The 23775-nt window shown below is 40.9% G+C and overlaps 1 protein-coding gene across 1 annotated transcript; it reads left to right on the top strand.

Annotated features, from left to right (window-relative positions):
• The first annotated feature begins 1117 nt into the window (after positions 1–1117).
• GPNMB (glycoprotein nmb) lies at positions 1118–23368 on the top strand. The gene is made up of 11 exons (XM_048511684.1): positions 1118–1281; positions 7505–7657; positions 9194–9337; positions 10179–10361; positions 12400–12558; positions 13109–13417; positions 14513–14635; positions 15897–16002; positions 18379–18584; positions 19538–19631; positions 21284–23368. Exons 1-11 carry the CDS (start codon positions 1203–1205, stop codon positions 21435–21437), a joined length of 1710 nt encoding a protein of 569 aa, XP_048367641.1. The 5' UTR covers positions 1118–1202; the 3' UTR covers positions 21438–23368.
• The last annotated feature ends 407 nt before the right edge of the window (positions 23369–23775 follow it).

Here is a 23775-nt window from a genome sequence, read left to right as displayed (position 1 = left end):
TTTCTCTCTGCTTGATATTTTCTCTTAACTAAGCTCTGAACAGGAAATATTTTGAATGTTTATTATGCTCTAATTGCAAAACAAAAATACTGAGTTGGCTCGAAAGGTTCTGTTGCACTGACGCAACTTGCCTCTGATGCAAGGAACCTTTTTCCAGTGGAGAAGACACGTCCCATCAATGGAGAGAGTGGATGCACTACAAATAAGAGCTCCATGCGTATGTCTTAAGATAGAAACTGACTTCCAAGTATAAAAAATCATGCGGAAATATATCACTTCCACTCTATTATTATAATCCAAAAACAATCAATTAATTTGGTTTTGTGTGCTAATACTTCAATACAGAACTTTTAATTACAAAGAAAGCTCAGCAAGGTGTTAACTAGAACACAACTTCACATTGAAAAAAGCTGCCGTTCCGAATTGAATGCATGAAGGGCACAGATATATTTAAGAAAACCCCTGATGAGAAGCAGAAGGGACCAGAGCACCTCTTCCAGACATGTAGGAGAGTAACTGGTGTCTTGAAGGCTGCAAATTTCACACAAGGTGGTATAAATGTTTTGCCTACCATTTCTTTCAGTAAAAAGAAAACTGTCAGTTGAGCAGGCCATGTTTTGCTACATTTTTCTCTGGGTTTTGTATTTGTGTACAGTATTTGTGTATAGTATGCCATTCTCCATAACAGTGTAACCCTTCACTGTAGCACCAGCACTAGTATGTAGTACCAGTACCATTACAGAGCTCTTACAAGTACCCTTCTTCTGGCCCTTGGACTGCTGTCTGGGAAAAAAGGACAGCCCCCCTGCCTAGCAAACAGAAGTAGGCCATCCCAACGCTCCTGTATGAATTCATATCTTGGTGCAAAATAAATATCTTGCAAAATTGCCCCAGAAATACCCGAGAGGGAAAAGGCCTGAGCGTTTAAGCTTCACTGTTTGAAGAAAAAAATCCCAGTGGATGCTGAAAGTGAGAGGAATGAGTCATAAGCACATGAGCTGGGAAAAGGAGGGCTGAAGACACAGAATCATGCATCCCTCCTTAATGCCATCACATGATGAGCCCGAGGGCCTAAATTTAATCAGAGGGGAGGAGGGCAGCAGGAAAATATTATCCCCAGCTCAACTCAGGAGATCTGGGAGAACAGCAAGCTCAGCCAAGCAAGATTTGTGGTCAGTGAGTTCAGTTGTGTTTATGCTATCATGAAGTGGTCTTGTTTCCTCTGCCTTCTTGGATGTTTCCTTGTGGTTGAAGAAGCTGTACCTGCTGCTGCCTCGAAACGTGAGTGCCTCACCTTCCTCCTTTTTTTTTTTTTTGGCTTCAGGACATCTATTTGATGTCAACTGACCAGAAAATGATGGCCTGGCTTGCTCTCCTGCTTGATCTGGAGCAGGGGTCTTCAAACTATGGCCCTCATTAATGGACAAGTAAAGCTTTTCAGGGCATTTAAGCAATCATCGCTTGCTAACATGTGCAGGGCAAGCTGCTGCTAAAGATACAGGAGTAAAGACCTGTAAGAAAGTTGGCAAGATTAACAGCTGTAGTGGAATCATATATGTAATCCCAGATGTGAAACTTGGCAGATTAATTTTTCTGAACTCATAATGTATATGGTGTTCATTTGTTTCTGAAGCTGCCCTCTCATGACATTTCAAACTTCATAATACTAGAGATGTAACTGCACCTATGAATGCAGAGCAAGGGAATAACAGACAGATCCACATGCTTCCTTCCACATCACATATCCCACTAATAGCAACTGATTTGTATAGACAGAGTGCATGGTGTGTTAGAGTTATATATGCAGTGAGTTGACAAGTCTTTGCCCCAGAGAGCTTGCAATTTAAAGATCATGAGAATACAATGGAAGAAGAGTTCCAAAGGGCTAAACATAGGGAGTTGGACATATCTAAGGCTGTTCGGAATGACAGGAACCATCCTTCTGCGGTAACCCTCTGAATAACTGCTGCTGTAGATGGTTATGAAGTCCAACTGTCATCTTTTTATGGTTGGGAGATCTGCTGTGACTTTGCTTTAAGCAAGCAGCAACAAAATCAACAGGCATAGCTTTTCCTAGCTATACTTTACTAGTTGGATTTTTGCCTGTCATGCAGCTCATACAACCTCAGACTAAAGCAAGGAACTTTATCAACTTTTTATTGATTCTGCCTCTGTCTTAGATTTTTAAACATTAAAAGGTGACAGTGCTTATTTCCAGAATATGAAAAGCTTAATCTTTGCAAACAGCCAACTCAGTAGGGCAGGCCACTTTAGCTGTTCAAATGGCAGCCCTAACTCATGCTTTCACTCATCTTTGGATGGAAATGACCCGTTAGAAGAAAAGGCCTGTGTTATGAACAAAAGTACTAACTACACATTACATGCTAATTGGTGTAATTGTGCCCCTTTAAAAACGCAAAGTCATGGTAGGAGAGGGAAATTTATAGCAAAGAGGAGGTAGAAAAAGGTGCCAATTCCTTCCCCAACACACCATTTTCTGCTGCAAATCAGTCCTGAAGCACCCCCACCCCCCACCCCGAGATTCAAAACATGTTGACAAGCCAGGGCAAGTATACCATTTAAAGGCTATTTGGAGCAGGCAAACAGAACATGGAGAGAGGAATTAGCATCATCTTTTGTCACTTCTGTGTTCTAAATTCCACACCTAGTCATGGTGCTTTGAAAAAAAAAAAAGATATTGAGGCACAGTTACAGATGAAATTAAACTAAATGACTTATTAGCCCATATGGAGTTTGGTAAAAGAAAGAAATAATCCCCTGTATTCTAACCATGCAGTAATAGGGATATGGAATATCTGGGTGAAACTAGGCATGATGACAGCTAATCTTCTCTGAACTATTCTTAATTCATGGTTCAAGATGATTTCCTTTTCCATCAGAGCTGGACTGGGGGTTAGTCTCCTTTGCACTTAAGTTCCTTTTCATTGTTCTTGGAACTGGAATCATACATGAAGAATGCAAAGTAGACAGAGGAAAAGGTGTAACTTTGTATTGTAACTTCTGCCTAAGCAAATGCCAAATTCTCTTCTTGGCTGTGCTATCTGCCCAAAGTGCAGCGTATGTTACATCCGCAATGCAGGCAGGCAGAGGTGCTTTATGCATTGCTAATCTGATACCTAGAAAATCACCCTTAAGATTAACCCCCTCCCCGCCCCCCAATGGCAATACCAGAAGCTTCTGGGGGCTTCTGTTTTCCTGAGCCAAGACTGTGGGGAGGGAATCTAGTCCATTCTTTTGTTGTGTTGCTTCCCCCTGGAAACAGCCCATAAAATTGAGATAGAGATGGAAAAGCAACCAGGAGCACAAACTGAAGTTCAGTGCAAGTTTTGATCTAAACCCATATGTTTTACCCAAAGCCAAGTTGGTTAAAGAAAGGGAAATTTTAAATGTTATCTCCTAATTCACATTATTTATTAGCTTTTTTAAAGGCAAGACCTATGCATAGAATTTCTCAAAAAATATGCACATATATCACTATGTACAGAGATTCTGTATACACACAGCCATACTTGGGAGTGGGGCAGAATATGCTACCTCTATTTTGTGTCATACACATACCCCAGCCCATCCCGTACATTCATTCTTTCCCCTTAGAAGATCTGAAAAGGACTACTATTTACACAGAACCAGGGGTAAGCAATTTATTAGCTTTTTTAAAGGCAAGACCTATGCATAGAATTTCTCAACTTCTTGGAGAGAAAAATATGCACATATATCACTATGTACAGAGATTCTGTATACACAAAGCCATACTTGGGAGTGGGGCAGAATATGCTACCTCTATTTTGTGTCATACACATACCCCAGCTCATCCCGTACATTCATTCTTTCCCCTTAGAAGATCTGAAAAGGACTACTATTTACACAGAACCAGGGGTAAGCAATTACTCCAGGAAGAAAAGAGTACAATCTTCTGTATATTGCATAGGACTAGTAGTGTGGAAAATGTGAACTCCTTCAAAAATACTTCTGGTTAAAGTGGATGCGTTGACAAAGGAAGCTTTTTTTCATCTGGTAACAATTTATGTTTAATCTGGTGCATGTTTTTATTTTAATGCTGCTCTTTCATAACAGGAAAAAGCTCTCTCAAGGAGCCGTTTTGAATAGAGGGTTTGTTGTGGAGTCTGGTGCAAGCAAGGCCATTTCATGAAGCGTCATATGCTTTCATTAAAATAATCAAGGAAGTGAAAGGAATTTTTCTTGGGCTTTCGTCCAGAGAGTCAGATGATGTGGTTAGCACTTTTATCTTAAGAAGCTATGCAGTAAATATGTTCTTAAAAGTCAGAAATCATTGTATTTGAAGGTAAACGTCTCTGTAGTTGCAAATGTGTGAGTGTTTTTAAACAAACCAACCAGCAACAAAGTTTTTCCTGCACACCCTGAAGGATAGCATAGTGGAGAGAAGCAGGGAAGTACAGGCAATGAGAAAAATTTAATGTAACCTCATAGGTTTCCACAAAAGGCCTGCTTCTGACCTGTTTGCACTGCACCCGTCGGGGATTTGGCATAGGCCAAGGAAATCAGCAGCATGTGTTGCCGCCATTAACCCCAGTGTGAGTAATGCAGTAAGGACAAAACAAAATCAGCAGCCATTTGGGGAGTGGTTTACAAAATCTTGTTCCATCTGCAGCTTCTTTAAGTTTGTGAATGCTTTCTCAGTGTTCTCTTTAACATGCCCCAATAATCTGCTGACACCCTCCTTTTATAACACTTATCCCATTCTCTCTCACACACAGCCCATTCATGTAAAAGGGGCTTGGGTGTGAGGCTGCCTACTGCAATCTGGGAAATGCTGGGAGATTTGGGGGCAGTGTCCAGGGAAAGTGGACTTTCAGGAGAGAAGGGAACTCGGCAGTACAGACTTTGCTCTCTGAAGTTGCTATTTCCCCCCTGGAGAACGAACCTCTGTAATCTGGAGGTTTGGAGTAGCTTAATCTAGGAGAACTCCATGCCCCACCTGGAGGTTGCTAACCATGAGGAGAGGAATTTTCCATACGGGGGAAAAAGGCTCCCTTCATCCTTCACCTTTCTGGAGTTCCTGAGCTTATAAGCATAACATACCTCATATGCTACCATCAAAACATCTCAGTCATAGAAAAGGTGGGAAAACCTGCCCAGTGTAATTAGGAGGCTTCCTGAGCCTGCCACAAATAGTTAGCAGGGTGAAGGGACCTTTCATAGCCCCCGACACCCACAAGCGAAGGGACTTGATGTTAACTCGCAGGAATCCAGACCCAAAAGCTTACAAAAGTTTTCCTCTCAGAGGAATGCTTCCTTCCTCTCTGAGGTCCATTCCCCACTGGCAATTAATCGCGTGGTACTCACGCGAAATAACGAGGTTTCAGGAATACCTCCCCACTGCTTGAGCAACTAAGAGGGTTTCTTCCCGTTTCTGGCGCTCGCTCCCCCTCCCCTTATCCCGTGTCCTGGCAGAACCTGGGGAATCAACCTGAGTTAGCAGATTGCTCCACCAATCAAAACGCAGGTCAACTTACCCAATCAAAGCACTTTCCCATTCCTATGAAGTTTTCTTCACTCTGTTGTGATAGCACCTTGTTCCACTGATGACTTGCACTTTTAAACCTCTATTTTTCTGTGCATTCCATCACAGGGCCCCTCACTAGTGACATGCTGACTTCCTGTGCATCTGGGAGTAACATCAGTGTGTCTCCAGGCAACACAGGGACACTCGGGCATTTGGACAAAACTCTATGGCCTTTCTATTGAGCTTTACCCAAATGCTAGCACATCTCCAGAGTTCCCCAATGATGTGCTAACATCACTTCCGGGAACGTGGAGAGTTATATCAGCACCTCAAGACACTTGTGTTCCCCATTTCCCCCCATTGACCAGCTGAGTGGTGGTGGGTAAGCACCCTCTGGGAGTGAGGGGTGGGGGTGGCAAGCTTAGCTGAGACTGTTCAGTTGGTTAGTTGCACTGTTCCAGTAAATACAGTTCTGTGATCCCTGGTGCCTCCACCGATTCGTTCCTTTCTTAGAGAAACAACAGGCATATTTTGAAGCATCTTGACCCAACACCTTCTACAGATGCCCAAAATGCTTCTTATCTAATTCATAGCTACATGGCTCTCTTTTAAAAGAGAATTGTAGTTACATTATTCTTTTTTAAAAGAAATTTGTAGGAAGTTTTCTCAACCAGAACCCCGTCACTGAATATTTCAGGGTTCCTGAACTGTACAAATAACCTTGTTGCACATATATTTTAATATTCATCCATAATAATTTCTCATAATAAATTACAAATGGTGACAACAAGTAAATGTCAGCTAGATCCAAAACACCCCTAAGAACTTCCACAGTCTCTCGCACCGAACAAAACCACAGTGGCAGTCAAAAGAGGGGTGCAAAGTGTCTGCCAGCTCTCAGGCTGCTTGTCTTTTATAAAGTACCATCACCCCAACAAAAGAACCCCCCCCAAAAAGGAATGCCTCCTAACAAAGTCTGAAAAAAGAAAGAGTCCTCCATCCATCAATGCACCATGCTTTGAGTGACTACCACCTCTAAGGAAAAGGTGCAAGATTGGACATGAGCAATAAGTGCCAGTGTGCTTTTCCAAACAAGCACTAAATCATCAAATTAGTCACATGTGCCTTGAGGCAAGTGTACAAAAGACTGCTGCTGCTACAAGGACTCATATATTTCAAGCATTCTTAGTATGAATCTGAGCTGGTACATCCTATTATTTTACTCATCCAAACTATGCAACATTTGTTGTAATACAGGCCTGGGCATGCCAAACACACATTCTTGAAGCCTCCTAGCATTCCATAATGCCCCTGCAAGTATCCAGCTGTTCCTGATTTACATGCAACTATTACTCATTTACAACCCGAAAAAAGCATTGAAAAATGTTTCTAAGAATGAAAAAGATGAGTAAACAAAGGATGAGAGTGTTCATTCATGTAACTTTACATTTACAAAAGCCTTTCTGTAGTTTTTGAATATGACATAGGCTAAGGAGAAATATCAAAGGGTCATGGTTTAGTCATATGCTTTCTTTGTGGTTACATTGATGCAGAAAGTTAAGGTGATTTGATGCTGCATGTGATCCTGGAGTTTCATGGCTTGAAACCCCAGATGTGTTCAGTTTTACAAAGCTACTGTGGGGTGTGTGTGTGGGCGGGGGGGGGGGGGGGTTATGGATTGGGCTCATGCTGCTGCAGAAGGGGTAAATTCTTCCTTCCTGGCAATGTTCCCCAGTTGAAAATGGTGGGGTTGGGTTGCTTTACAACTCTAATTAGGGAGCAGACACGGTACAAATACCTGTCTTTCCTCTTATAAGCAATGCAGAGAAGCTTGCAAATCAGCACCGTAGCTCTGGTATCCAGAGCTATGGTGATGATCCATGCTTTCTAGACCACGCTTGAGTTCCAGTCCAAAATCCTGACATCACGTGTTGTTTCACCCTTAGGTGAATGAAAATAAGATAAGATCATCGGATCACTGTTTGTTTTTCTTTCTAGAGTTTCGGGATGTAATGACCCGAGGAAGAGCTGCTTCCCACATCACATTCCACGGGAGGCTCCGTGACTGGTCTTCTGATCACAATAATTGGAATGAAAAGCTTTATCCTTACTGGAAAGACGGGGATGCCAGATGGCAGAATTGCTGGAAAGGTAAGCATTTTATGGGCAGTGTTGAACCGCAGAGATCAATAGCTTGACAATGTATTACTCTTTTTATTACTGTGTTTATGTGATAACAACTGAATGTGGCAGTATAACTACATTGATGATATACCACCTGCAGGAGCCAGGCCAGAAAAATGTGCTTCCCTTTGGTGAAATTAAAATGGCTTTTATTTTTAACAGAGCTTTATGGGGGGGCCAATGTAAGTGTACCAGCCTGCCTGTGCTGGCTTTGCACTGGATGGTGCTGCAGCTGCCTTGGTATAAACAGGCCAATGGCTTAAAACAGACCCTCCTGAACAGCTCTTAAGGTTGCTAGTTTCAAGTTGGAAAATGCCTGTAGATTTACTGGTGGACATCGGGAAGCATGAACTCAGAGGTGTAGCTCCAAGGGGGCTGGGGGCGTGTGTGACACACTGGGCACACACTCTGTGGGGGCGTGGCAGGGCGGGGCAGAGGTGCTTTTCCCCCTTGCTACGCCTCTGTATGTACTTTAGGGAGGGGAGTGCTTTTCCCCCTTGCTACGCCTCTGTATGTACTTTAGGGAGGGGAGATACCTCAGTCAGAGTATAATGCCTCAGACATAGACCCATTCTGTATGGAGCACTTTCCACAACACTCTTTATTCCACAGTGAGGTTGCAGCACAGTCTCATGTCTAGGTTGCTCCCCATTAATCACAAGATTGATGGCTTTTTAAAAAAGCCCTTTAAATTTTATACTGATATTCTTCAACAGCAGCCTTGTTTCCCCTGCCCCTGCTACAGCACTAAAGAGCTTGGGAGGGAGGGAGGCCATGCACACTCAACCATTAGTGGTAGAGCAGGTACCCCTCCCCCCCAAGAAAGCAACAGGTGCCTGGGGGGTGGGGAAAGGGGGAGGGAAGAAGTGGTGGGAATGCTCAAATAGGGCTATATCAATATTCTTTGCAAGATCACAAGATTGCCAGTTTTTCTTTCGAGTTCTTTAAATTTCATATTGATATTCCTCATATGATTATTGCACAGACTTGTTATCATTAATTTTTGTTTGGGGGGGGAGTCAGCTGTCAAACCCCTGGAAGTACCAGCAAGGAGGTGGGGAGGAGAGACTGGAAGAAGCAGAAACTCAGGAACTGAGGGGCTTTTAGGATACGCAGTGCCATGAGTGTGAGCGTGTTTGCAATGAAAACTCTGTTGTGAAGGAAAATTTCCCTCACTGCGAGCCAGAACACGAGTGTAGACTCCACCTTCCAAATAAGCCATTTTCTCCAGGGGAATGGATCTCTATAGTCTGGAGATCAGTTGTAATTATAGGAACGTCAGGCCCCATCTGGAGGATGGAACCTGGAAAGCCCTCAGGTGGGTAATCCCCCTCATATCAATCCCTCTTCATTTCTGTTCTGTCATACAGGGATAACAGCACTGGTCCACATTACAGGGATTAATCATTAATGAATGTGAAGTATGTTGAATATTTTGGAAAAGTGTTTTAAAATATTTAATGGGTGATGCCTCTTACTTAAACACAATTTTAACCTCCCCAGGGGGAAGGGTAGTTGCAAGTTTGACAAGTGACAGCCCAGCTCTCGTGGGATCCAATGTGACCTTCAGTGTGAATCTGAAGTTTCCCAGATGCCAGAAAGAAGACAATGACAGCAACATAGTATATGATAGAAACTGCAAAAACAGTAAGTAACTACTGCATACCACAATTGTATTCTTCATTTTGACCAAAAAGAGACTCAGTTTTCTCCAGAAGTTTATCTAGAGGTTTTCCCCCTTCCCAGGGACGTAGGTAAGGGGGAGGGGGAGGTTTCCTCAGGTTCAAACCCTCCCATTACATGCCCAGCTTGCTTGAAACAATGCATGGAATGGAACAGCCAGAAAGCCCTCAGTCACGGAACCCACCCCATAAAAAATCTATACCTACGTCACTGCCCCTTCCTTTTAAATCTGAGTGATTATATACATGTAGGGAAAACATTTACATCTTTAAATAGTCATTAATAGTTGTACAGCTACAAACTTCTTTGAAATTAAAAAGTGAGATGAATGAGAGTATGTGTACCACAATTTTCTTTCCACAGCGTCACTATAGTGAAGATATCACTGATGAGCAACCTGGTGTGAATTCCACACAGTATCATTCTCACTCCAGGGTAACCATGTCAAGTAGAACCACATTTTCCTCAGTAAAAGTTTATAACTAAATGATGAGCCAATTAATTTGTGATCATAAAGCATGAATGATAGGATGAGATACTTCTATTTATATTTGGTTTGTCATGGGAATGGTGGCAAGAAGGGATTTTCCCCCTGACCTTGCACAAACACCTTCTTAGCTGAAAAATGCCATAGTTTTGTTGTCTAATTAATAATTGGGACTTAATAATTCCTGTCAGGGTCTTTGTCCTATATCTCAAAGTTCCTCTGATTGCCAGGTAAATGTTTTGTTCTATAGATGTGTTAAATGTTCTGACCTATCTTGAAAGGTCTAAATTATTATTTTTTTCCTTTTTGGTCTTTTAGGTTCTTTAGATTATTCCAGCCTTTCTGACCAGTATGTATACAACTGGACTCAGTGGATTGATGATTGTGGCGGGCAAAACTGCACACACAACAACAGCCACAACGTATTCCCTGATGGAAGACCTTTTCCACACAATCGTGGCTGGAGGACAAAAAACTTTGTGTATATGTTTCATACGCTTGGTCAGTCTAACAAATGAACCTGTCTTTTTATTATTATTCATTCTATTTGGCACTTTAAAAAGTTCAAAGTCCTATATAGACTTCCTTCATGTTTACTATTGAGCATTCTCTGAGAGAAATTTATCTTCAGTTTCATGAGGAAACAATCAGTTCAGAACTGCTTTGCAAACATAGAAGTTGTTTCATTGGCTTGTCTAAATTTTGGAAGGCAGATTTTTTAAAAATTCACTACTGCCTCAAGTAAAATGGCATTTTAAAGATTAATAACATTTATTCCTGCTTTACTGAGTCAGATCTCACTTCATCAGATGCATACAAAGATGTCCCAAATAGATATAACAGAACATTTCAAATTTAAAAGAAAAACTGGTATGACACATTTTTTGAGACATGAAAGTATTTTGTCCAGCTGTAATTATACAGGCTACCCATTGTGCCTTTCTAAGGCCAATTATATGCTGTGTCCTGTGCTGAAGGGAGATTCTCTTTGGGGCAGAGCTTATGTACAGATGCCTTTTCCCCATTCTCTCACTCATTGCGTGGCAGATCCCATAATCTCCGCTGTTTATGACAGCGGGCAAACAGTGACCTTTCCCCCTTCTTTGTATGGAAGATTAAACAAATGACCTTGCATTATTCTCTGCTTCGGGCATTTGCTCCACCCCACCTCCCCTATTTCCACCTCCTCGATGATCGGGAGAGCTTTTAAAAACTTTATTTCAACTCCAAGCATTTGTACCGTAATAGATTTATCAAGATAATGGCAGCAGGCAGTGGGGTGCCTTCTTGTGTGTAAATGGAGAAAGAGGAGACCCCACTACAGCTTTCTTGTGCTGTGAAGAACCTCAAGGAAAGCATTCCATGCATAATGGGCCTAAGTCTAAATATATAAGGTCCACCAGAATACCACTGTCTACTTTTCTGTTGAAAAAACAGACACTTGAGCCTTTATTTATTTCTTAATTTACTGGGTCCCACTGGGGAGAAAGGCAAGGTATAAATGAAGTAACTAAGTAAAGGCTTGATGGCAGAATGGAGATTCAAACTTACATATTCCAGATCCTAGTTCAGCACTCTAATTACTACATTACACTGGATGAAGATGACAAAGGATTGCTGAAGGAGGACAGCTAAGTGATCAGCCTTCACTTCAGAAGACCTGTATCAGTATTTTTGTGGAAGATATCTTAAAATGAAGGAACAAAACATGAAAAAACTAGGGCAAACTGAAAGCAGTCTTCTCTGCTTTCATTTCTAGAGGTTTTCCCCATTTCATTGGATCTTGGTTAGTAGTCCTTCACAGCCCTGATGCTGTAGTTTGTTTTACGCTTTATATTCTTTCCACGGTTGCATTATCAGTTCTTGGAATTCTTTTGGGAGGTTAGGAGAAATGAAATACTGCATTATGCTTTGCAGACAAGACTTCTTATTGTGGCAGTTTCTTAACAATGCTATAATGAGGATATAAATTTTTTAAAAGCAAGCAGTGGCTTTGCGTACGAAGTGGTTCAGTTGCAGGACAAAAAACAGTCATTAAATTAAAAGTACATGGGAACAAGAATGACTGTCTACATTGGACAATCTGGAACTGCATTGGTGGTTTATACTTTAAAAAATTCTCACCACGCAGGTTTTCTGGATGCCAGTTGCGCTATCACAACAATGTTTTTGATAGTGTGGTGGTTTGACTTTTGGTCTCCTGAAACACTAGAAAAACTCTAGGAAATCAGCACCTACTACAGAAAATACAGTGGAGGCTCACATGGTCTGCATGCAGAATGCACTAATAATCTCCAGATAAAGAACCAGTTTCAGTTCTTGTTCATTGCAGAAGTACAGTCCTTATGTAAACTGTCCCATTCTCATTTTGATTAATCTGTTTCACAAAGTGAGGTGTGTTTTTATGTTTTTAATACATTCAAGAAAGCACGAGTGCTTATACAGTTTGGTAAAATGGGTATTCATATGGCCTTTTCTTAAGACAAAGTGCAATATTACCCAGTACAGTATCCTTCTGTTCCTTTTCACCTTTTCACAGGGCAGTACTATCAAAAGACAGGAGGCTCTTCTGCCATTGTTTCCATTAACACAACAAATCTCACTCTGGGCAGTCACATTATGGAAGTGTCAATTTACAGGAGAGGTTTTCGATCATATGTTCCAGTAACAACTGCAAGGACTGTTTATGTAGTAACAGGTGAGTGGGTAGATTAAATCATAACTTAGCAAATCTGGACTGTTTACCCTAGATGTTTAACAGTGGTGATAGTTACCGGGATGTCCTTCTTCTCTAGCTCTACAACAGCCATTTACCAACACCAATTCCCATTTGTCAGTACAGCCAACCATACAGATTAGGGTTGACTGCATGAATCTTTTTCAAAGAGTAAGAACTACATAGGAAGACTTGATGGTGGGAAAGGGCTGTTTAATGTTCCCAACCAACTGATTCTTCTCATAGAATGTTTTTCATCAGTTCCTTCTCCAGTAAGGGTGTGAGAAAACAAGCTCAGTTTTCCAGGCTGAAGAAATGGTTTGAAGGCTGGACAAAGGTTTCAGAACCTGTTTTCCCCAACAATGTCAAGACCTGCCTTAACTATGAAAGCTTTTTATGAAACTGGCTATGTTATTATTTTACAAAATAATACTATTATTTTACACACTATTATTTTACAAAATCTATGAAAGTACCTATCTCAGGCTTAGCCACTGTCTGAATCGTTCTTTGGATTTTTTTTTATCTGCAGATACAATCCCCTTATATGTGAACATGACTCAGAAGAATGATCGCAATGCATCAGACCATATCTTCATCAAAGACATCCCTATTACATTTGATGTCGTCATTCATGACCCCAGCAGCTACCTGAACCACTCTATTATTTCCTACCGCTGGGATTTTGGGGATGGCAGTGGGTCTTTTGTTTCCAGTGACCCTGTTTCAGTGCACACTTATACACTTGTTGGAAATTTCAGCCTTAACTTAACTGTCGAAGCTATTATACCTGCCCCTTGTGGACCTGTGACACCTCCTCCACCATCCCCTACCTCCCCAGGTAAGAGCCTGTGGATCAGTGCGAACTAAGTGAATGGGTCAATTCTATTAACAGTTCAGATTTGTAGCAGTAATTAGCAAGTGGTTCAGCAGCTCCAACAGATTCAGATTGGGAAACATTTGCCATTTCTTCTGTATTTAATACTCTGGCTGGAAAAGCCAGTCAGGGAATACGCATGGCCTAAGTACACATTGCCTTCCCAACCCCTTGCTCATACTATCCTTCCAATGAGCAAACCCCTGAAAGTAGTAGTAAGGTGCCCAGCATCAGAAATACACCTTTTCCAACATAAAGATAACAAGAGGTTTGGGAATTCATCCACCATTTCCTGGACCATCTTTGTTCTAGAATGCTCCGTTTGGGTCCCAATGCCTTGGGGACAGAAATAGATAGGCACCAGGATGCAAATGGAGCTTAGAACAAAGATGGTTCAGGAAATGGCAGATGAATTCTCAAATCCCCAGTCATCTTTATGCTGAAAAGGTATAGCCAAGGAAGCAGAGACCATTGTATGTTTAAAAACCTCTTGCCATGCTGAGTCACAGTACACATTTGTATTAAGTTCCTGCTTTACCCCAGTGAGTTTTGATAGCTATCTGCCATTAAACTACATCACCATCCCTGAATGACTTTGCTTAAATAGTAAGCACAGATCTTTTGCTATGCATGCAGTCGTTAGAGAAACTGTACTAGAGTCCCACTGTTGCACCCAACCAGCGATGAACAGAAAAACAGATGCTGCCATTTGGCTTTCCCAGGTTTTATGCAAATGTCTTTCACGTCATCTCCTACCCAGTCCTTGTAACTGGAGATGCTGGGATTGAACCTGGGACCTTCTAAATGCAAAGCAAAGGCTCTACCACTGAGCCACAGCCCCTCCCCAGTTTGATTTATCTTTTGCTTAATAGTATGAAATCCAATCTCAGTTAAAATGCTGAATAGACACAAACCCACCATGTAATTTTCCTGGCCCTTTGCAGTACTGAGCAAGAGACCCGAAGAAGTCATTAACTGATTCTACTCAAAACATATTGGTATAAGTATGTCTACATTTACTCCTTTCCTTTCCACTTGATTCCATGCTTTCGACCAAAGTGCCTCCTAATGTAACAACTCCTCGCCTTGATAGCTTGATGGGACTTCCAGCAGGAGAGGGTCCTGCTGAAGGATGCCAAATTATTCGATATGGACAGTATCAATCATCTCTCTCCATTGCAGGTATGATCTTTTTCCATAAGGGAAGAATAGTGTTTGGATATCTTCTTAATTATACATCAAAGCCTTATCCTCACAATGTGTGCCTGTTATTTCATGTAATGGGACACATTTCAAAAGAGCATTAATTCTGCAGCCTCAGTAAAGGGATGGGTCTGACCACAATCACTCTTTATCAACAGTCAGGTCACTTGAATAAAGTACCTTAAATCCATATTACTTAGCATTTTACAAAGCAGACATGCCAGTAAACATTTGTGCTTATTTGGACATCTTTGCCTGCCGCCTCACCTGGCTATGAACTTGCACACCTTTTTGGTTACTTCTACAATTGAGACACACAACTCTTCCTTTGCAGTTCTTTGTTCACACAGTAAACTCTGCCTTGAAAGTCCTGAAAATGAGATTTGCACTCCACTGACTTCAGTGGACCTTGATTCTAATTTAAATGCACTCTACATGGACAACCTTCAGTTACCATTTGTAACAGATTGACACTTGCATTAGTCCCGTAGGGACTAACATACAATTAAATAAGCATCTAAGGTTGCAGTCCTGTGCATACTTACCTGGCAATAAGCCTCACTGAATATAGTGGGATTTATTTCTGAATAAACATGTATAGGATTTGGGTATAAAATCTCTTACTGCTTGCACTTAGTAGTAATCACTGCAGAAGGCAAAAATCTTATACAGCGATCAGTATTTACTAAATTATAATGCATTTGCATACTCTTTGGGAGTGTGTATCCACTATAATTTACTTGCAATATAGCCCTAAGCAGAGTTACACCATTCTAAGCACATTGGTTTTAATGAGCATTCTCTTGCTGGCAGTCTTCAGATTGAAAGTTATTTATTTATTTAGTATATATTTTTATCCCACCCTATAGCCAAATGTCTCGGGCAGGTTACAGTATAAGAGTAATAAAAGTCATAAAATCTGATCATGTAAAAGCAATTACAATCTTTAACAATATAACCTGTTTAAAATTAATAAAACATTCATAAAACCTGTTTGAAAGTTCATGATATTACCAGAAGGGAGAAACTATCTCTTCAACCAAATGCCAGGGAAAGCAGGTGTGTCTTTACTCATAAGCTCATACATTAACTGAGAGGCATCCTAAACAGGAGAATTACTTAAATGTATTCATCGGGGCTTCCTCTCAGGAGAGCATTCTTAGGATTGCACTGTAAGTTTTACTGTCAAAGGTCTTGTCCCAGAAATGCTGACCTTTTGTTTATTGGTTTCTTCTGCCAGAGGGGATCCTTGGGATAAATATTATCCAAATGACAAGTGTCCAGGGGGCAGCTGCTCAGATGGAGAATTCTGTGGTTGATTTTGTGGTAACCTGTCAAGGGGGGAGGTAAGTGTTTCCATTAATGTGACAATTTTGCCCATCATCAAAGTTTCAGATCCTGAAGTGGCATATATACTTAGCTGAGCAGTAACTTCAGCACTCATTTCAGCTCACTGACAGTAAAGCAAGGGCCACACACAGAAGGCCAGTGTACTTAAATGCTGCTTGCATTATTTGGCTATGAACACTGTGAATAGTAATCTAAATAGCCCAGCAAAGGCTGATCGTGTCAAAGCTTAGAACCTAAGCAGGATCTGCCATGGTTAGTACTTGGATGGGAGACCACCAAAGAACTACAAGGTTGCTTTATAGAGGAAGGTGATGATAGCAAACCACCTCTTTCACTTTTTGCTAACAAAGCCTCAGAGTCCTGGGGTCACAATGAGTTGGTTACAACTTGACAACACATGATGGTATGCTTATGTAAAGCAGGAAAGTTTACCACACTGCCAGTATACCATTGGTGTTGCAGAATCAAGTACACATACATGTTCACAGAGAAATACATATATACCGGATCCTCTTCCCCTCCATTTAACAATTCACAAACAGAAGACAGTTAGAGGATATGGCTGCTTTTGTGAAATTAGAACAAATGCAATTAGTGGAGTGCTGTGTGGTTTCCGGGCAGTATGGCCATGTTCTAGCAGCATTCTCTCCTGACGTTTCGTCTGCATCTGTGGCTCGTCAGGAGAGAATGCTGCTAGAACACGGCTATACAGCCCAGAAACCACGCAGCACCCCAGTGATTCCGGCCGTGAAAGCCTTTCGACAATACATAAAACCAATTAGAATACCCATACTGTTACAGTAGAGATGTTTTAATTGATTTGTTCTAAATTTAGCCCTTCTCATGGTTTTCACATCCAATTCCTACAACAGGGGACAGAGAGGCATCAGTTGAGCACTCTTTCAGATGGAGCTCTAATTTTTCATTTAGTGAAGCTAGCCATTTGAAAAAGATAGGACATCAAAGGACATATGCAAAATTCAGTCCTCTTCATTCTCTGCTTTCTTTTCCATCAACAATAAACAGCACTGGAACCTATACAAAATTCAGAACATTCTGAGTTGTCACAGCTGTTCTGCTGATATCTGACGTGTATATATTGATCCCTGTTCTTTCAATGTCTCTTCAATTCCCCTTTTCACTTCCTCGGCATTCTTGTCTTCTACCCTTCACTTGGCTTTTTCTTTCTTCCATGTTTTCTTTTTTAGACTCCTCTCCCACCCGGGGTCATCTTTCTGCTACTTCTTGCACCCTTTGCTTTCCTAGACATTTTCAAATGTTTCACTAGAATCTGCATAAAATGGAAATTAATTTAGGAGGATGGATTATTCCACCTTTTCAGTCTGGATTAATTCTCTGGATTCAGTGTAATTGTTCTGTAACATATTATCTGCTTAAAAAGTGCATCCAGAACTATAAAGAAAAAGGTATTCCAGGCCTTGTACACTTTTAGATGATTTCTAAGATACCCTTTTTTTCTGCTAGACCTTTGGTAAATGGTAAGATATGATTCTTTTTTACTATATTTTAATGCCAGCGGTGGGTAGAGCGTGGTGAGGGGAGTGATGCTTGGAATTCAGTAACTAATTTTTGCATTTTGCTGATTTTTATTATAGCATACTGTTGGTTTTATGTATATTTATTATTTATTTATTTACAAGATTTCTATGCCACCTTTCAGCCCAGTCAGGACCACCAAGGCAGCTAATAACTACAAAGAGCAGTATAAAGCACATCATAAAATAAGTCCCGAAACCAAAATACATATATGTAAAACACAGAAATATCAATTGAAACATAGGGCAGTCCAGAGCGATCATTGAGGAAAATCCAGGTGAAACAAGTCTTCTCCCATTGACAGAATACAGTGCTAGAAGGAATGGAGTTCCACAGTTTTGGCACCACAATGAAGAAGACTGTGTCTCAGGTTGTCACCCATCTAATCTCAGAAGGCTGAGGAAACCAAAGCAGGGTTTCAGAAGAAGATTGTAGTGGTGAGAGGTTCTGGGACTAGGTCAGGGGTCTGCAACCTGCGGCTCTCCAGATGTTCATGGACTACAAATTCCATCAGCCCCTGCCAGCATGACCAATTGGCCATGCTGGCAGGGGCTGATGGGATTTGTAGTCCATGAACATCTGGAGAGCTGCAGGTTACAGACCGCTGGACTATGTAGTTATTAAGATATTCTAGCCTCAGCCTGTTGAGGCTTTAAAGGCCAAAGGTGGGATTTATAGCTATCTTTCATATTCAAATAATTATTTTAACTACCCTGGGCATAGTCTCATGGGAAAGTGGTATAGACTTTTTGTAAACTAGCTGGCTATTACGTCATGGATGTGATCCATTCTCTTTTGGCTTTTTTTATCCTCAGTCTTCCTACAGACGCCTGCACTATAGTCGCTGATCCCACATGCCAGGTCTTACAGACTGAAGCATGTGACCCTGTTGACATCACTGACCAGTGTTTGCTGACCATAAGAAGGGCCTTCAATGAATCTGGAACCTACTGTGTAAACATCACCCTGGGAGATGCAACTAGCTTGGCTCTCACAAGTACTCTAATATCCATCAGTGAAGGTGAGTCCTGACTGTGTTGTTTATACATTTTTGCTAATTTTTCTGGTACAGATACCAACAATACATCACTTTATAGAAATTCTCCTTGAGACTGGAACTTAACATATCTGAAAGGCCCTTCAACCCCATATTTTCCCATTGATCCAAAGTTACTGTCCCATACACTATTTCATTCATTCTTCTGATTCAAATGTCAATAGAAGCTTATACATTTTGTCAATAACATGATCATATTTCCTTCATAGTTCTACTTCAAATTCAGTCTTGGAGTCTTCAAAGCCATGTGTTCTTTTATCTACTTCAAAACTTTCTAGTAATTGTACATTAAAAAACAATGACATGTGTGTCCTTCCACTGGTACAGTCAGGAAGGGGCAGGATACAAATGCAATAAACTGAATTTTAAAAAAACTAAACCTTCTCTTGATTTCATAAAATCCCCTTGTGAAAAATCTAGTACATCACTATATGTTAACCATCTTCTTTAAACTATCATTTCTCATCTGTATAGTGCTTCTTGTGCTGAGAGCCATAACAGTGTTTTCTGACAAAACCCAGGTTTATATTTCTCCTATACTCCCAGTATGGCACATCTAACATGATGATCTTTAAAATCTTTATTGACTTAGACATGCCATAAATAGGTGTGCCAGACAACTCTCATATCATATCCTTCTAATTCCAACTAAATCTGAAGGACATGATAAGAGATTCCAATTGATTCTGAAGCCATTACTTTTTCACAACTAAGTGTCAGGCAGCTGGCACTCAAAAGACAGGCAACATTTCCCCTGTGTGGTTCTATGGAAACAAGCTAGATTCTGCAGCTGTACCTATCAGCTGCACTGGTGTCTAAGAGCCTGTGGAAGCCTCAGAGACATGTAGACTGTAGCGTGCCTGATCCCCAAAATACAGACATGCCCTGACGCTACTGTCTTCAACTTGTTGTTCAAGGTGCAGGATCATTTTCAAGAACAGCAGAAGGAGTTCTCATCGCCTGTGGTTTCTTGGTAGCATTTGCTGCTGTCTTGACTTTCTTCCTCTACAAGTAAGTTTCCTGGATCTAGATTTCTAATTATCTTAGAAGAAGATTTCTGGAGAAGGATTGTTTTGTGCTGCTAAAGGATTAAAACTATCAGTTTGGAAATGAAACTGGTCTGAGGTTTAACATGACACTTATTTTTCCCTCTTTTTTTGCCATCAAGTCAAATCTGGCATGGCAGTCCCTGGTAAGGTTTTCAAGGCCGAAAAATGTTCAGATGTGCCTCTGTGTCACAACCCTGGAATTCCTTGAATATGTCCCATCCAGATATTTGCCATGGCTGACCTTGCTTAGCTCCCAAGATCTGATGAGATCAGGCTACTTGGGCTACCCAGGTCAGAACTGACACTCAATATTCTCCACAAAATCCAGTAATGCCCATCCACAGAGGCACAATCTTATTACATGTTTACAGGGAAGAATAATTTACCACATATTCTGCTTCTCCCTGCAATTCTCCCCTTTTCCCTTTTAAATGTAAATGTAACAGAGGGGGATTAAGTACTTATCGTTTGTAGAAGGACAGTCCAATCCAGTAGGTGTGAGTGAACTCCATCTGGAGGTGGCATGGGTGTACACCAGCAGAAATGCCCTCCCTGGGGCAATTACCTCAGCAGAGGGGCAAATTTGCTGGCACCTGGCCACTGTGGTGCCCTACGATGTCTGGTCTTGCATTGGTACTCTCACGCTGCCCCCAGCTGTGTCGGCATGGTGGGGGTGTTCCAGTGGCATTCTGAGGGGCGGGTCTGACCTTCGTCAGCCTCCAGAGCCTGACTGGTCCCTGTGCATCATCAGACTCACCAGCAGACATACTCTACAGATTTTGTGGCATATCTTCAATGGCGGCTTTTGAGGTGAGCTTTTTAAAAACATTTTTGGGCTTCCCCACACGGTAGAAAAGCTCTTTGGAATGGGTAGAGCGACACCAAAGTGGTGGCATCCCTGCCCACCCATCAGCTGTGGATTGGGCTGAAAGCCATTGGTCTTTATTTTTCAGAAGTTTTTTGTTTGATCTCCTCCTTCAAAACCCAAACCCAATAATTACTTGATTCATGAATGCCATGGCCTGTAGTAAGAACAAATAGGTAAATAACAGTGCCCTCTGAAACATCCAAAGTAAGTCTCACTGAATTTAATGAGACATCCTGTTGACTATAAATGTTTTGGATTCACTGGTAAGTGTATTTAAGATTGGATCCTAAAGTGGAAGGAAAGAAGAAAAATATACAGGAATTGTAGCCCTTAAATAGCAATTTTATGCTCCGCACTTGATAACTGCAGTGACAGGTTAAGTTTTATGTTTCAAAAATCAATTCCGTGTCAAATTTCTCCCTGCGTGGTCTTGCCCCTGGAAAGAATTTGTTCTGCAAGTGCAATTTGGGTGATGCACAGTAAACAGTAATAATTTCTAAGCTTTCAATTGGCTTTGTATTTTTAAATGGGTTTTACCTGAAGTTGCAATTATTTGCTTTGCTGATAACATCCTGCAGATCATATGGAATTCATTAAAATGTCGATGTTCTGGGCAATGATATTTTGTGTGGGGAGAATGAAGCAGCTTGGGGACTTTTTTCTTACTCCAGTTTTGTTAATATGATAATGATGCCCCATCACAGAAAGACCTTTCAGTAATTAATTTGAAAAAACATTTATTTTAGGAGATACAAACAATACAGGCCTATTGACTGGAATACAGAACAAGCAGCCAAAAGTGCGGGGCTGAATGTTTACTTTAACCATTTTAAGGCTGTACTCTTCCCTGCAAACAATGAGAAGGATCCGCTCTTGAAAAACAAGCTTGGGATTATCTAATTCTCTAACATAAATGCTGCTATTTCCATTTATTTGGGGCTTTACGTTGAATTGTAATTCAATGGAAGAATAACATTGTTCAAACAAAGAGTTTTTATAACATGTTGCTGACGTATACAGATGTAATAACACTGACTGCCGTTCAGTTCATTTACAAATATAAAATGGCATCTATTTGGAAAATGGACCATTTTAATTTGTGTGTGTTCTTAGTTATGCTAACAGTATATTAGGTAAAAAAATACATTTAAACCTGGTATTTATATACAGTTTCCTAGATGAATTATTCAGAAATATCAGAAACTATGGTTTGAGGAGAAGACATTTTCCTCTGAAGAACTTAAACTAAAATCCTAGGGAGTAAGTCCCACTGAGCCTGAGTTTTTCCAGTTCCATGGTATGAAGTGCAGATCATTCACTTTGGCAAGTCTGAAAACTGAAATTGATACTTATAAAAAAGATCAGTGTTCAGTCATTCTGTATTATCATCTGGGCAGATCTCAAATAGGTTGCTCTTGGCTAGCTGAACAAGCATTAGTGAGCTACTGTCTGTTTCCTCTGTCCTCTACGCTACGTCTGAAGGGTTTTCCTATCTGTGTCAAGAGCAGTACAGTAGGCTGTGGGCACTGAATTCGTTGAGGTGCAGCTCCCTAAGGATGTGCTTGAGGACAACCATAGGCAGCACATTCATACTTAGAGCCTACCTGTTCCCAGGTGTTCAGCCCACTCAAGTTTCTCCCTCCATTTTGGCAGAATACAAATTGCTGTCTTACACCATATTGCATTTCATTTCCAGGAACATTTTTCCTGAAAGGGGCATATTTTGAAGTGTGATTTTTTTTAACATGGATATTCGCTACCACAAAGACAGTATGTTTGGATTATTTCAATTTAGATTCAGAGACCAAACAAAGCCTGTATTTCCCCTTATTGCTCAGCATTCTAATTGGCTCACTACAGCAGCTGTTGTCCTGGCTACCAAGTTAGAAACCTCCTGCTGGAACGTGGAATCAGCTCATCCACCAACACTTCTGTAACTTGGCATACTCCGAGTTCACAATGGTGCACGTGTTGGAATCAAAAATTTAGTTTACTGGCACAGAATTAGGATGCTAGATGAAAGGTGTTCTAGAAGGTTGGAAAATAAATCTTCAATAAAATATCAGTATTTACAAGCATTGGTGAAGAAATTTTCTATTAGAAAGGTTTGGGAATGTGAATTGGGTCCACCAGCTTTGTCACATTTGGTACAGGCTAGAGGGTAAGTGTAAAGCTGGTATCTGAGCAACATGGGTTTAGTTCATAAGCAGCAGTTGTGGAAAGTGGGGGCTCAAGTGAGATCCAAGTCAAAGCATTGAGTGGATGGAATTAACTCTTTCACTTCAGGAGTTTTCTCATTAGAAATTGGCCTACCCAGGCTGCTAAGGAAGCATCTTCTTTCCTTAGGAGACCTAATGATGTGCGAGGGAAAGATTTAAGTAAATTGTATGATGAAAAATTCCCTTTCCCAGTACCATGACTCCAACGCCCCCCCCCCACCCCAGCTGATTTTTAAGAGGAAAAAAACACCCTGGGAAATGATAGGGAGGTTATGCATGCATCTTGCCTCAAAGAAAGCAAGGATATGATTCCAGTTTTAATGCTGAAGTTGGTAAGAACACGATATGCCATTTACTGCAACTTGCCAGTTTTGTATGAATAGGAAGTTAAAACCAGGATGTTTCTGTTAATTTAATGCAACATAGTACATGGGCACTGCCATGTATACTCAGGAGTTTTTGAAACTGTAATTTTGGGGTATGCCGTAAAAATGTGCTATGTATGATACTGTAATCTGTGGGTGTCCTTACTAAATCTTCTAAGGGGCATCTGGCTATGAGAGGTCTTTTCTCATGCAATTTACAATAAATATCTATTTTAACTCATGTAAATTACCTGTGTTCAGACTTACTATATCTTTTCCAGTACAAACAAACCAAAGTAATCCCTGCCTTGACCATCAAGTTTGTCAAATTAGGGAGACCCAGAGGAGTCTTGTGCATTCTCTTGCCTTTTTTCTGTTGCCTGTTTCATTAATTGCAGCATAAGCATTCTTCACATAGGGTCTCCTCATGTACTCCAAATTACCTATAAGGACATCTTTACCTATGTATGCTGACACAGACAATTGTGTAGCGTGGTTTGGATTTGCTGTGTGTAAACGTGATGTAAATCTACCAGGAGACTCACAAGACTATCCTAAGCAAAGCTACACCCTTCTAAGGCCATGATATCAATAGACAAAGAAGGGTATAACTGTGCCAATCAGTACTTCATAGCATGCAAGTATAGAGTAATC

This window comes from Sphaerodactylus townsendi, linkage group LG11, assembly GCF_021028975.2.
Source record: "Sphaerodactylus townsendi isolate TG3544 linkage group LG11, MPM_Stown_v2.3, whole genome shotgun sequence".
Lineage (NCBI taxonomy): Eukaryota > Metazoa > Chordata > Lepidosauria > Squamata > Sphaerodactylidae > Sphaerodactylus > Sphaerodactylus townsendi.
This window is presented reverse-complemented; position numbering and strand designations above follow the sequence as displayed.